The sequence below is a fragment of the Papio anubis genome, chromosome 9 (assembly GCF_008728515.1).
Source record: "Papio anubis isolate 15944 chromosome 9, Panubis1.0, whole genome shotgun sequence".
Lineage (NCBI taxonomy): Eukaryota > Metazoa > Chordata > Mammalia > Primates > Cercopithecidae > Papio > Papio anubis.
This window is the reverse complement of record NC_044984.1, coordinates 65,439,728-65,455,637: the sequence shown is the minus strand read 5'-3', so window position 1 is coordinate 65,455,637 and position 15,910 is coordinate 65,439,728. Positions and strand designations below refer to the sequence as shown.

Below are 15,910 nucleotides of genomic sequence, written 5' to 3'. Positions count from 1 at the left end.
AAAGATTACATCAAGAAGAGTAAAAGTAACTGTCCTAAGCTTTTTAAAATAGGGTTTAAAAAAACCTATTACATTTCTTCTACCCAGCTTTCAACATATCATTTTAGAAAAATATAAGGTTGGAAACATTATTTGGGCAAATAGCACTTCAATAGAATGTGAGTTCCATGAGGGCCAGGATTTGTACTTTTTAAGATCACTGATGTATTTCAAGGTGCTGGCACAGGACTTGACACATAGTAGGCACTCAATGGATATTTGCTGAATGAGCAAAATTAACTTCAAGGAAAGAAATTTTCTGCCATTAATCTCTTTTTTACTTCAGATTTTAAATTCTACAAATGTGAGCTCTAGCTCCCATGTTGCTGCGGACATATTGATTGCTGTAGGTGCCATCATCATGATTATGGGATTCCTGGGATGCTGCGGTGCTATAAAAGAAAGTCGCTGCATGCTTCTGTTGGTGAGTTCTCTAAACAAATCCCAGTGTCCAACCTTCAGACTCCAGAGAATTCTCTCCCATCCCTATTGTCTGTTAAAAAATGCCATGATTGATGAAACTCTACCTCCAACTTCTCTTTAGAAGGTTTGAGTGTATAAGCTGATCTGGCTTAGATTTGGCTTAGTTTGGCTTAGAAACTGGAGGATACTCTGAGAGGAAACAAATTTTAATCATTCATCTATTCATTCATTCACTCATTCAACATTACTGCCATACCTCTGTGTGTCAGATATTGTGCTAAATAATACATAAGACCTTTAGAACCTACTAGGGAAGATTAATAAGTAAGCAAATTGCTACAGTGGGAGTGGCCCCAGAAACAAAGGGCAAGACAGGGGATGGGACTTTCAAACCAGGGCAGAAGTGAATAAGGTATTTGTATGAATGTAGGAAAAGCTTTCTGGAAAGCTGGTGTGTTTGGGAACTGAGAAGCCTTGGGTATGGCAGGAGACCGGCAAGACTGTTTCCAGTAAATGGTGGAAGATGAATCCAAGTGTGGGTTGTGGTAAAATCATAGGTGTTTTACATGCCATGCTAAAAAAAAAAAAAGAATGAAATGAATGAGATAATCAGAATTGTCTCTTAGAGAGCATCGAGGAGGATAAATTGGTTTTGGATAATTCACAAACATTCATTTTTAACATATACAGTAGAAAATGGATATAGTTAAAATATTCGGAAAAAATCAAGTGTTTAGCAGATACAAATATGACATAAAAGTTTATCAGATCTAATCTAAACTTATTCCTCTAATAAAGTAAGGATTATATCAGTACCTGAGAAAAAATGTTTAAAACTGTTTGATTATTGTGAGGGATGATAGAGACAGAGTTTTAAAGGGACTCTAATAACATCCCTACTGATTGCTTGTTGAAAAGCAAGGCCTCGTTTGCAATTGAAGAATTTAATTACTCAAGGAGCTTGTTTTTAAAAAAACTAACTGTCTTTGGGCTGCATCCTTCTAAATTATGATTCAGCGTATCTGAGGCCGATTTCAGGAATCTATATATGTAACAAGATGCCAGGTGATTCTGATAGAGTTGGGGATGCTGTTTCAAAGCCAGTTCTGAGTTTGTGTGAGGTTGTGTTTGATGAAGAAAGGGAAGGAGTAAAATAACATTCAAATAAATTCATCTCAGTTTTCAGACTTCCCTCTAGTCAATATCATACAGATACCAATAGTTGTTTTGATAATTTTTTGCCTGAACCACTTTCCTCGATCAGTCTCTGGAGCAAAGTTTTCTGAGTAGTAAAGAACCCAAAATTTTCAGCTTGAAGTAAAAAGTGGAATAAATGAAGAGTGTGACTGACACTCTCACTGTGATGTAATCCCGGCTGTAGAGAGAAGTGCTGTGCCAAAATGTCCCCAGATGTTACTGAATGCACTGAGGATAATGTGTATTTCTTTTCCTCTTCTTCAGTTTTTCATAGGCTTGCTTCTGATCCTGCTCCTGCAGGTGGCGGCAGGTATCCTAGGAGCTGTTCTCAAATCTGAGGTGTGTGGACAGATGTTTGAAAATTTTGAAAAAGTTTGAAAAATTGAAATACTACCTTGTGGCATGAATAATGTAAACTACTTTTCAATTTTCAGTCTGATCGCATTATCAATGAAACTCTCCATGACAACACAGAGCTTTTGAGCACCACAGGGGAAAGTGCAAAACAATTCCAGCAAGCCATGGCTGAGTTTCAAAAAGAGGTAATTAGAATTCGTTGTTCATTTTAAAGAGTTGGACATAGTTCTTCTGTGTTTGTTTAGTTTTTAACACATATTCCTTAAAGATTGAAAAATGTCTCCATTTTGCAGATTTTGATTGATTATTCTGTCACCATGCAATAAGAAATAGCTAAGATATTTGTAATTACTTTCTCACTTCATACAAAGTTCTGAAGCGGTTTTGAAGGACAGAAATTAAAAAGATACATTTATGACAGGTTAAGCCTCGAATGAATCAAATCAATAATAGTTTTAGTATTTTCCATTTACCATTTAAAAGGATAGTGGGTCTGGGAATCTCTTCTCTTTCTCTCTCTCTCCTTTTTTTTTTTTTTTTTTTTTGAGACAGAGTCTCGCTCTGTCACCCAGGCTGGAGTGAAGTGGTGCAATCTTGGCTCACTGCAACCTCTGCCTGCCGGGTGATTCTCCTGCCTCAGCCTCCTGAGTAGCTAAGACTACAGGCATGCGCCACCACACCCGGCTCAGTTTTTGTGTTTTTAGTAGAGACAGGGTTTTACCATGTTGGTGAGGTTGATTTTGAACTCCTAACCTCAAGCGATCCACCTGCCTTAGCCTCCCAAAGTGCTGGGATTACAGGGGTGAGCCACCGCACATAGCCTCTCTCTCTTCTTTTTAAAAGTAATGAATTATTTTGAGGACAGGGTCTTGCTGTGTCACTCAGCCTGGAGTGCAGTAGTACAATCATAGCTCACTGCAGTTTCAACCACCAGAACTCAAGAGATCTTCCCACCTCAGGTTCCTGAGTAGCTAGGACCACAAGCACGCATCAGCATGCCTGGCTACCTTTTTAAAAATTATTATCATTTTTGTAGAGAGAGGGGTCTTACTATGTTGCCTAGACTGGTCTCAGATTCCTGACCTCAAGTGATCCTCCTGCCTTGGGCTCCCAAAGTGCTGGGATTATAAGCATGAGCAACCATGTCCAACCTCTCTTTTTCTCTTTCTCAGCCTCCACCACTTCTCTGTCTCATAAAAATGGTAATAGCTAACATTAATTGCTACTATGTACCAGGTTTTAATACCCACAACAACCCTATGGATGGGTAATATCATTATCTTCATTAACCGTATTTTACAGTTAAGGAGATTGGGATTTAGGGAGGTCTAACAGCTACCAAGTGATGGGTTGGAATTTGAACCCAGATCTGTCTGACAAGTCTATTATTTTTTAAATCAGTATACTATCCACTCCTTTTTTCTTTAAAATCAAAATATGGGTGGGCATTGAAGGTCTTCTACTCTCTGGCTCCTACCTAATATTTTAACTTTACTAAGTACTGCTCTCTAAAGAGTAAACTCTAGTCTAGCCAGGTTTGTGCTCAGGGTCCCTTGAACAGTTCTGCCTTCCTGCCTTTGCATCAGTTTCCATCCTTGGAGTGCTCTTACTGCTTTTTCCTCCTGAATATATGCATGTCATGGAAATTCACAGAATCTTAGGAGAGGCCTGAACTTTATAGGTCACTTAATCTGACTTCTCACTGATAAACATATTTTATATTTATGGTCATCTACCCTCAAATGAAATATTAAAGAGGTGAAAGTTTACTAATTTTTGCCCATCCCGCTTATATACAAGTCTGATGATTAGTATGTTATTTCTTAATTTGAAACAAAATCTGCCTCCCTAGGATTTACATCATTTAGTATGAGTTTTTCCAGAGTTTCAGAGGAAAAAAAAATTATTGATGCTTTTATATATGATAGATTTTTCTTTGAGAATGGCTATTGTTCAACTCTGAAAATCCTTGCTTTTCAAGTGGAAACATCCTTGGTTTCTCAAACTGTTTATCAGATGCCTTTTTTTTCTCCCCCAGAGCATTCACTAGTTCCTATTTGGATAGACGCCAGCTTGTAAAAATTCTGCTTAAAGCATCATTTCCAAAAACTGAAACCTGATATGGGTCAGTCCCTGTTTAACTTCCTTTCTGATGTGCTTTTCCTAGCTCCCCCTAGTTGCATCCTTTGATTCTCTCCTTTCCGGGATCATTCTTACTCTAGAGCCCAGCTTAAAACAGGCTTAAAGCAGGAAGAATTTATGCAGCCTCAGTACCTCTGCTGGGTGGGGCTGAGCATCCCAGACCTGTCCCAAGGTGTTGACCTAGGACAAAATATACTAGAGATAATCACTGAGCCTCTGGTTTGGGTCCTGAGTAACATCTGCTGCACACCTCCCTGGATTCAAGGTCTCTGTGCCAGTCCTGGGTTTCTAAATGTTTCTAAATGTTGTAGCATGTTCTCCTGAAGTGCTCCTGCTCTTGTAAAGAAATCCTATGGCTGAAGTTGCTTGTGTTCATAGGACTATATTTATTCAAATGTTCATTATGAGTCTTCTTCTCCTTCTTCTCCTTTCCTTCTCCCTCTCGTCCTTCTCCTCCTCCTTCTCCTTCCTCCTTTTCTTCTTCTCCTCCATCTCCCCTTCTTTTATCTCCTGCTTCTTCTGCTGATTCTTTTTCTGCCTCCTCCTCTTGTTCTTCTCCTGCTCTCCCTTCTTGTCCCTCATTCTCCTCCTCCTCGTCCTTCTTCTTCTTTCTCCTCCTCCTCTTCCTCCTCTTCCCTCCCTCCTCTCCTCCCTCTCCCTCCTCCTCCTTCTTCCCCCTCCTCCTCTCCTTCTTCTCCTCCTCCTTCTTCTTCTTTCTCCTCCCTCCTTCTCCTCCTCCTCCTTCTTCCCCTTCCCCTCTCCCTCCCCCTCCTCTCCTCCTCCTCCTCATCCTCTTTCTTCTTCTTCTTCTTCTTCTTCTTCTTCTTCTTCTTCTTCTTCTTCTTCTTCTTCTTCTTCTTCTTCTTCTTCTTCTTCCTCTTCCTTCTTCTTCCTTCTTCTTCCTTCTTCTTCCTCCTCCTTCTTCTTCTTCTTCTTCTTCTTCTTCTTCTTCTTCTTCTTCTTCTTCTTCTTCTTCTTCTTCCTCCTCCTCCTCCCTCCTCTTCCTCTTCCTCCTCCTCCTCCTCCTCCTCCTCCTTCTCCACTGTGCTCTCTTTTGTAAGTTATGCTTCTTTAGGAAAAGAATCCTACCACCACAAACTCTGGCTGGATGACCTGGAGTCCCATAACACATTGACAAAAGCTGTAGATGCTGAGTGGCTTTCTCTTTGGATTTCAGGGATTTCCCACAAAATTCCCTGTCAACATACTGATGGAATGCACCCCTTTTGGATTCTTGCTCATTATTGTTTGTCTAGGGGTGTTGTATCATTCAGTGCATACTGCCTTTTTCATCCAGGTGTTATACCACTTTCAACAAGTCCTGACCAGCTTCTTCTTTAACTGCTCCTATCTCTGATGTAGTGACTTGATATCGTGACAAGTTTTAAACTTCCTCACTTCTACCCTCTCATCTGTGAGTATGTCTTTATGCCTCCCTAAGGAGTCCTGAGGTCTACCATATTCCAAATATGAACTGATCTGTAAGTGAGAATATAAATTTTATAGTGGAACTTACTTTACATTTGACAGAGGATATCTGTGTCAGTTAACACTACTCAAGATTATGTAATCAGAAAGAATAAACAATCATGTCTGCCATGGGAACAGGAAAGGAGGTTGTTTCAAGAGCACCCTCCTTGCTAGTACTGACCTTGAGACAAACTGACATTTCCAGCTCTCTGTCATATAAACATCTGTTGAGTAATGTTTTTGTGTAACTCAGTCTTTGGACCTAAGTATAAGACTTCATATCTGCCTCAGTTGAATTTGTTAGTTTATCTCTGTTATTTAAACTATCTTTGAAATTTGACTGTTCTCCAGCATATTAATCATCACTCCTAGCTCTACATAAACTACAGAATTGGAAAGATATTTTTTCTGTTTATTCAAATCATTGATAACAATGCTGAACAGATCGTGTTCCTGTAAGAGCATAACAGAAACAACACCAACAGCAAACAATGAAAACAAAAACAATAAAAGCAAATGCATTATTGAGTGCTTTCTTCAACCTGGGAGTTCTTATCTTTACATGGATTTTCTCATGTTTATCTTTATGATAAATCTGCAAATTAAATGCTATTATTAGCAACTGTTATTATCTGTGTTTTACAGATGAACCAACTTTGGCACAGAGGTTAAATTAATGTGGATAATAAACATGATTACCTGCCCAGTAAATGAAAATTCTGTCAGTATCTTGGCATTGCAATGTGTCAGAGCTGGGAAAACCACTCAGTCTTGGTTCTGTTGTTTTCAGCCATTTTTTTCCTCCCATTTCTACACGAAGTGTTTTCCCTCTAATAGAGCAGATGGAAGCAAGATGAAGGATAATTATCTTTCTTTCTCCCATCAAATAATATTATGTGCCACATGCCTTGATGCTTGGGGTTATCATTTCCTTGTTTTTCTTCCTGAAACATGGCTACGAACCCTCCTTCCTCTCTTTTTTAGTGTTTTTTCCATGAATCAGTTTATTCTGGGGCTATAACTTTCCTGACATCCTAAGAGCTTGATTTTTCACTTGTGTTCCGTCCCATATTTTAAAGATGTTCTTAAAATTCAATCTTATGGGAGGCTCCTTGAGCGTCTATTTTGGTCTTTGCAATATCTCTCATCTTTTTCCTCCTCTCTTTCAAAAGTGATCAGAGATCATGGAGTGGAAATTTCACTTTTAAAACTTCACGTCTCTTTTGAGCAACAATTCTTTGACTCTCTTGTGAATTATTTGGAAACCTTTTTGACAATATCTAAGTTACATAGATCTGACTCTCTTTTGTCATTAAAAACTAGTAGGTGAGGCTGGGCACGGTGGCTCATGCCTGTAATCCCAACACTTTGGGAGTCTAAGGTGGGCAGATCACGAGGTCAGGAGATTGAGACCATCTTGGCCAACATGGTAAAACCTAGTCTTTACTAAAAATACAAAAATTAGCTGGGCGTGGTGGTGCATGCCTATAATCTCAGCTACTCGGGAGGCTGAGGTAGGAGAATCGCTTGATCCAGGGAGTTGGAGGTTGCAGTGAGCCAAGATCACGCCACTGCACTCCAGCCTGATGACAGAGCAAGACTCCATCTCAAACAAACAAACAAACAAAAAAACTAGTAGGTGAGAGGGCGGAGCAAGATGGCCAAATAGGACCAGCTCCAGTCTCCAACTCCCAGTGCGAGCGACACAGAAGACCGGTGATTTCTGCATTTTCAACTGAGGTACTGGGTTCATCTCACTAGGGAGTGCCGGACAATCGGTGCTGGTCAGCTGCTGCAGCCCGACCAGCGAGAGCTGAAGCAGGGCGAGGCATTGCTCACCTGGGAAGCTCAAGGGGGAAGGGAATCCCTTTACCTAGCCAGGGGAACTGAGACACACAACACCTGGAAAATCGGGTAACTCCCACCCCAATACTGCGCTTTAAGGAAACGGGCACACCAGGAGATTATATCCCACACCTGGCTGGGAGGGTCCCACGCCCACGGAGCCTCCCTCATTGCTAGCACAGCAGTCTGCGATCTAATCGCAAGGCAGCAGCGAGGCTGGGGGAGGGGCGCCCGCCATTGCTGAGGCTTAAGTAGGTAAACAAAGCCCTGGGAAGATCCAACTGGGTGGAGCTCACAGCAGCTCAAGGAAACCTGCCTGTCTCTGTGGGACAGGGCACAGCTAAACAACAACAACAACAACACAACAAAAGCAGCAGAAACCTCTGCAGATGCAAACAACTCTGACAGCTTTGAAAAGAGCAGTGGATCTCCCAACAGGGAGGTTGAGATCTGAGAAGGAACAGACTGACTGCTCAAGTGGGTCCCTGACCCCTGAGTAGCCTAACAGGGAGACATCCCCCACTAGGGGCAGTCTGACACCCCACACCTCACAGGGTGGAGTACACCCCTGAGAGGAAACTTCCAAAGTAAGAATCAGACAGGTACACTCGCTGTTCTGCAGTATTCTATATTCTGCAGCCTCTGCTGCTGACACCCAGGCAAACAGGGTCTGGAGTGGACCTCAAGCAATCTCCAACAGACCTACAGCTGAGGGTCCTGACTGTTAGAAGGAAAACTATCAAACAGGAAGGACACCTACACCAAAACCCCATCAGTACGTCACCATCATCAAAGACCAGAGGCAGATAAAACCACAAAGATGGGGAAAAAGCAGGGCAGAAAAGCTGGAAATTCAAAAAATAAGAGTGAATCTCCCCCTGCAAAGGAGCGCAGCTTATCGCCAGCAACGGATCAAAGCTGGACAGAGAATGACTTTGACAAGATGAGAGAAGAAGGCTTCAGTCCATCAAACTTCTCAGAGCTAAAGGAGGAATTACGTATCCAGCGCAAAGAAACTAAAAATCTTGAAAAAAGAGTGGAAGAATTGGTAGCTAGAGTAATTAATGCAGAGAAGGTCATAAACAAAATGACAGAGATGAAAACCATGACACGAGAAATACGTGACAAATGCACAAGCTTCAGTAATCGACTCAATCAACTGGAAGAAAGAGTATCAGCCATTGAGGATCAAATGAATGAAATGAAGCAAGAAGAGAAATCTAAAGAAAAAAGAAGAAAAAGAAATGAACAAAGCCTGCAAGAAGTATGGGATTATGTAAAAAGACCAAATCTACGTCTGATTGGGGTGCCTGAAAGTGAGGGGGAAAATGGAACCAAGTTGGAAAACACTCTTCAGGATATCATCCAGGAGAACTTCCCCAACCTAGTAGGGCAGGCCAACATTCAAATCCAGGAAATACAGAGAACACCACAAAGATACTCCTCGAGAAGAGCAACTCCAAGACACATAATTGCCAGATTCACCAAAGTTGAAATGAAGGAAAAAATCTTAAGGGCAGCCAGAGAGAAAGGTCGGGTTACCCACAAAGGGAAGCCCATCAGACTCACAGCAGATCTCTCGGCAGAAACTCTCCAAGCCAGAAGAGAGTGGGGGCCAATATTCAACATTCTTAAAGAAAAGAATTTTAAACCCAGAATTTCATATCCAGCCAAACTAAGTTTCATAAGTGAAGGAGAAATAAAATCCTTTACAGATAAGCAAATGCTTAGAGATTTTGTCACCACCAGGCCTGCCTTACAAGAGACCCTGAAGGAAGCACTAAACATGGAAAGGAACAACCGGTACCAGCCATTGCAAAAACATGCCAAAATGTAAAGACCATCGAGGCTAGGAAGAAACTGCATCAACTAACGAGCAAAATAACCAGTTAATATCATAATGGCAGGGTCGAGTTCACACATAACAATATTAACCTTAAATGTAAATGGACTAAACGCTCCAATTAAAAGACACAGACTGGCAAACTGGATAAAGAGTCAAGACCCATCAGTTTGCTGTATTCAGGAGACCCATCTCACACGCAGAAACATACATAGGCTCAAAATAAAGGGATGGAGGAAGATCTACCAAGCAAATGGAGAACAAAAAAAAGCAGGGGTTGCAATACTAGTCTCTGATAAAACAGACTTTAAACCATCAAAGATCAAAAGAGACAAAGAAGGCCATTACATAATGGTAAAGGGATCAGTTCAACAGGAAGACCTAACTATCCTAAATATATATGCACCCAATACAGGAGCGCCCAGATTCATAAAGCAAGTCCTTAGAGACTTACAAAGAGACTTAGACTCCCATACAATAATAATGGGAGACTTCAACACTCCACTGTCGACATTAGACAGATCAACGAGACAGAAAGTTAACAAGGATATCCAGGAATTGAACTCATCTCTGCAGCAAGCAGACCTAATAGACATCTATAGAACTCTCCACCCCAAATCAACAGAATATACATTCTTCTCAGCGCCACATTGCACTTATTCCAAAATTGACCACATAATTGGAAGTAAAGCACTCCTCAGCAAATGTACAGGAACAGAAATTATAACAAACTCTCTCTCAGACCACAGTGCAATCAAACTAGAACTCAGGACTAAGAAACTCAATCAAAACCTCTCAACTACATGGAAACTGAACAACCTGCTCCTGAATGACTACTGGGTACATAACGAAATGAAGGCAGAAATAAAGATGTTCTTTGAAACCAATGAGAACAAAGATACACCATACCAGAATCTCTGGGACACATTTAAAGCAGTGTGTAGAGGGAAATTTATAGCACTAAATGCCCACAAGAGAAAGCTGGAAAGATCTAAAATTGACACTCTAACATCACAATTAAAAGAACTAGAGAAGCAAGAGCAAACACATTCAAAAGCTAGCAGAAGGCAAGAAATAACTAAGATCAGAGCAGAACTGAAGGAGATAGAGACACAAAAAACCCTCCAAAAAATCAATGAATCCAGGAGTTGGTTTTTTGAAAAGATCAACAAAATTGACAGACCGCTAGCAAGACTAATAAAGAAGAAAAGAGAGAAGAATCAAATAGACGCAATAAAAAATGATAAAGGGGATATCACCACCGACCCCACAGAAATACAGACTACCATCAGAGAATACTATAAACACCTCTACGCAAATAAACTAGAAAATCTAGAAGAAATGGATAATTCCCTGACACGTACACTCTTCCAAGACTAAACCAGGAAGAAGTTGAATCCTTGAATAGACCAATAGCAGGCTCTGAAATTGAGGCAATAATTAATAGCCTACCAACCAAAAAAAGTCCAGGACCAGATGGATTCACAGCTGAATTCTACCAGAGGTACAAGGAGGAGCTGGTACCATTCCTTCTGAAACTATTCCAATCAATAGAAAAAGAGGGAATCCTCCGTAACTCATTTTATGAGGCCAACATCATCCTGATACCAAAGCTTGGCAGAGACACAACAAAAAAAGAGAATTTTAGACCAATATCCCTGATGAACATTGATGCAAAAATCCTCAATAAAATACTGGCAAACCAGATTCAGCAGCACATCAAAAAGCTTATCCACCATGATCAAGTGGGCTTCATCCCTGGGATGCAAGGCTGGTTCAACATTCGCAAATCAATAAACGTAATCCAGCATATAAACAGAACCAAAGACAAGAACCACATGATTATCTCAATAGATGCAGAAAAGGCTTTTGACAAAATTCAACAGCCCTTCATGCTAAAAACGCTCAATAAATTCGGTATTGATGGAACGTACCTCAAAATAATAAGAGCTATTTATGACAAACCCACAGCCAATATCATACTGAATGGGCAAAAACTGGAAAAATTCCCTTTGAAAACTGGCACAAGACAGGGATGCCCTCTCTCACCACTCCTATTCAACATAGTGTTGGAAGTTCTGGCTGGGGCAATCAGGCAAGAGAAAGAAATCAAGGGTATTCAGTTAGGAAAAGAAGAAGTCAAATTGTCCCTCTTTGCAGATGACATGATTGTATATTTAGAAAACCCCATTGTCTCAGCCCAAAATCTCCTTAAGCTGATAAGCAACTTCAGCAAAATCTCAGGATACAAAATTAATGTGCAAAAATCACAAGCATTCTTATACACCAATAACAGACAAACAGGGAGCCAAATCATGAATGAACTTCTGTTCACAGTTGCTCCAAAGAGAATAAGATACCTAGGAATCCAACTTACAAGGGATGTAAAGGACCTCTTCAAGGAGAACTATAAACCACTGCTCAGTGAAATAAAAGAGGACACAAACAAATGGAAGAACATACCATGCTCATGGATAGGAAGAATCAATATCGTGAAAATGGCCATACTGCCCAAGGTAATTTATAGATTCAATGCCATCCCCATCAAGCTACCAACGAGTTTCTTCACAGAATTGGAAAAAACTGCTTTAAAGTTCATATGGAACCGAAAAAGAGCCCGCATTGCCAAGACAATCCTAAGTCAAAAGAACAAAGCTGGAGGCATCACGCTACCTGACTTCAAACTATACTACAAAGCTACAGTAACCAAAACAGCATGGTACTGGTACCAAAACAGAGATATAGACCAATGGAACAGAACAGAGTCCTCAGAAATAATACCACACATCTACAGCCATCTGATCTTTGACAAACCTGACAAAAACAAGAAATGGGGAAAGGATTCCCTATTTAATAAATGGTGCTGGGAAAATTGGCTAGCCGTAAGTAGAAAGCTGAAACTGGATCCTTTCCTTACTCCTTATACGAAAATTAATTCAAGATGGATTAGAGACTTAAATGTTAGACCTAATACCATAAAAACCCTAGAAGAAAACCTAGGTAGTACCATTCAGGACATAGGCATGGGCAAAGACTTCATGTCTAAAACAGCAAAAGCAACGGAAACAAAAGCCAAAATTGACAAATGGGATCTAATTAAACTAAAGAACTTCTGCACAGCAAAAGAAACTACCATCAGAGTGAACAGGCAACCTACAGAATGGGAGAAAATTTTTGCAATCTACTCATCTGACAAAGGGCTGATTTTCAGAACCTACAAAGAACTCAAACAAATTTACAAGAAAAAAACAAACAACCCCATCCAAAAGTGGGCAAAGGATATGAACAGACATTTCTCAAAAGAAGACATTCATACAGCCAACAGACACATGAAAAAATGCTCATCATCACTGGCCATCAGAGAAATGCAAATCAAAACCACAATGAGGTACCATCTCACACCAGTTAGAATGGCGATCATTAGAAAGTCAAGAAACGGCCGGGCGCAGTGCCTCAAACCTGTAATCCCATGACTTTGGGAGGCCTAGACGGGCGGATCACGAGGTCAGGAGATCGAGACCATCCTGGCTAACACAGTGAAACCCCGTCTCTACTAAAAAATACAAAAAAATAGCCGGTCGAGGTGGTGGGCGCCTGTAGTCCCAGCTACTCAGGAGGCTGAGGCAGGAGAATGGTGCAAACCCAGGAGGCGGAGCTTGCAGTGAGCTGAGATCCGGCCACTGCACTCCAGCCTGGGCGACAGAGCGAGACTACGTCTCAAAAAAAAAAAAAAAAAAAAAAGTCAAGAAACAACAGGTGCTGGAGAGGATGTGGAGAAATAGGAACACTTTTACACTGTTGGTGGGATTGTAAACTAGTTCAACCATTATGGAAAACAGTATGGCGATTCCTCAAGGATCTACAACTAGAAGTACCATATGACCCAGCCATCCCATTACTGGGTATATACCCAAAGGATTACAAATCATGCTGCTATAAAGACACACGCACACGTATGTTTATTGCGGCACTATTCACAATAGCAAAGACTTGGAATCAACCCAAATGTCCATCAGTGACAGACTGGATTAAGAAAATGTGGCACATATACACCATGGAATACTGTGCAGCCATAAAAAAGGATGAGTTTGTGTCCTTTGTGGGGACATGGATGCAACTGGAAACCATCATTCTTAGCAAATTATCACAAGAACAGAAAACCAAACACCGCATGTTCTCACTCATAGGTGGGAACTGAACAATGAGATCACTTGGACTCGGGAAGGGGAACATCACACACCGGGGCCTATCATGGGGAGGGGGGAGGGGGGAGGGATTGCATTGGGAGTTATACCTGATGTAAATGACGAGTTGATGAGTGCAGCACACCAAGATGGCACAAGTATACATATGTAACAAACCTGCACGTTATGCACATGTACCCTAGAACTTAAAGTATAATAATTAAAAAAAACAAAAACAAAAACTAGTAGGTGAGTTTTTCATCTTCCCAACTTCTTCACATTTTTGAGTCTGCGACTCCATTTTTCCATCATTAATGTAAAGATCAAAATGAAAAAATCCTTAATATTTACTTCTATATAGAGAAAGGTGAAAGGTGACTTATATGGTATTTTAGCATAATAACCATTTTAATAATGACTTCAGAAGATTATAATTTAATGTATTGCCAATGTTTGTAATCTTCGTACTGACTGCTTCTCATTCTACCCTTTATCAAACAGTTTAAATGCTGTGGTTTGATCAATGGAGCTGCTGATTGGGGAAATAATTTTCAACAACATCCCAAATTATGTGAATGTGTAGATACATGCACCATCTATAATGGAACACAAGTTTACAAAGAGGTGAGAACTAAATCACATTTGATCAAATAAGCAATTCTGTTACTTTCTTTTCACAATTAAAGTCCCTACAAAAAATTAAAATGTATCAAGTACAATGGGAATCATGATATAAAAATCTCAGAAATTTCCCAAATTAAAAAAATCCTTATTTAAAGATAAAAGCAGATAGACTTCATTTATTCTATGAGTCCGGCATCATTTAAGTCCAATCTTAATAGGTCAAAGAAACATTCTGCTGCAATGGGAGGCAAAGTACAAACTAACATAAAAGTTTATTTTGTCCTCTCTTTGGTCATCTTAATCATTACTCTCCTTTATTTTTTCTTACTTTAACATGACTTCTAGAAAACAATATTTTCACTTTAATTTTCAAAGTCAATGTTTTTTGTTTTCTAATCAAATTTCTTTTTCTCAAGAAATGAGGTTTCTTCTTTCTCAAAATTTAGAAAAAAGAACTCCAAGTCCTTCCCAATACGTTTAAGGGTTTAGGTTCTCTATGTTATTGACAGCTACCAATTTACCTAGTTATTGCTGCAATTGAGAAGTTACCTTGAACATTTAAAGTCAATTTAAAAAGACAGGTTAATCTTTTATGTGTTGTAGAGGTCATATTTATGTGACTTGTGAATGTCAGTACGTGGGTGTCCTAGTTCTTATTGATCAATTCATCAAATACTTATTGACCACCTTCTATGCACCAAGCCTTCTACCACTCACTGGAAATTCATTCCTGAACAGAGCACAATGTCTGCACTCATGGAGCTGATTCTTAAATAAGGAAGAGAGAAAGATAATTAGGCAACTTCAATCCAATGGTCTACTAGTGTTTCATGGATAGAGATGGGCGCAAGGTGTTATGGGACCCCATCTCACTTAGTCTGTGGGGTTCCGGATATGGCTTCATGAAGAACACGACATCTGTCCCTTTGTCAGCTGTTCCTTCTGCTTAGAAAAAATGTGTTCAAAAATTACAATTGATATTAGTATTTCACTTATTTACTGTTATTCTTCAGTGCCTACTACATGTCAGATGGAACCTTGCTAGGGTTAGACATACCTCTGAATCCTCTAGGAGATTACAATCTAGTTGAGAGGCAGATACATTAAAAGCCACTATAAATTCACAATGAATTAATCTTAATATCTATAATACCCAAATATTATTTTCAATCTAGAATTGTTTTGATTTAGTAACTGCTGCTGAGATTAATTTATACAAGGAAATAGAAAGTATCTCAGGGGAAACTACCCTCTCCTTGACTATTTATCTTTTTCACTGATCTTATCAAAATTAAAGAGGCTCTTCCCTGAAGGGGAATTGCTGTCATTAATACTTAAAGTATGTCACTAAGATTTAAAATAACTCAATAAGTAATCTACCAGACTACAGTGTTATACTGCGTTTTTCCTTGTCACAATAATATTACTACAAAAAGTTTGATTCTTACTTTTTATATTCTCCCTGCTCCTCTCCTGCCTACCTAATATTAGTGACATAATATTTACAAGGAAAAGGGGAAATAAATATAATGTAAATGAAGATAGTTTCCACTTAGGATAATGAGGAAATCAGTAAATTCAATTGCAGATTGCTATTTGTCTCCTGTTCAAATTCAACTCAAAGATGTTTTTCCTCCAGACAGATTCTGAAAAACCCCTGGAATTATCCTAAAAAAACTACTAGATAGTTTCTGTAAGTTCACACAATTCCGCTGAATATAGGCTGATAGCTACACCAGTTTCCCAAAAGGAAGGTTGTAAATTCATAAAATACTTCCATCTGCCA

General features: G+C 39.7%; 1 protein-coding gene across 6 annotated transcripts in view; it reads left to right on the top strand.

Moving 5' to 3' along the window:
* TSPAN8 (tetraspanin 8) overlaps positions 1 to 15,910 on the top strand; it is a 78,787-nt gene that overhangs the window by 44,073 nt on the left and 18,804 nt on the right. For all 6 annotated transcript variants that reach the window (XR_001892767.3, XM_017946003.3, XM_017946004.3 and 3 more), the window contains 4 exons: positions 326 to 463; positions 1,924 to 1,998; positions 2,094 to 2,201; positions 14,002 to 14,124. Coding sequence is in view for 5 of the 6 variants with exons in the window: in XM_017946003.3 (XP_017801492.2) it covers positions 326 to 463; positions 1,924 to 1,998; positions 2,094 to 2,201; positions 14,002 to 14,124 (444 nt within the window). In the remaining variant the exon portion in view is untranslated. The remainder of the gene's footprint in view (positions 1 to 325; positions 464 to 1,923; positions 1,999 to 2,093; positions 2,202 to 14,001; positions 14,125 to 15,910) is intronic.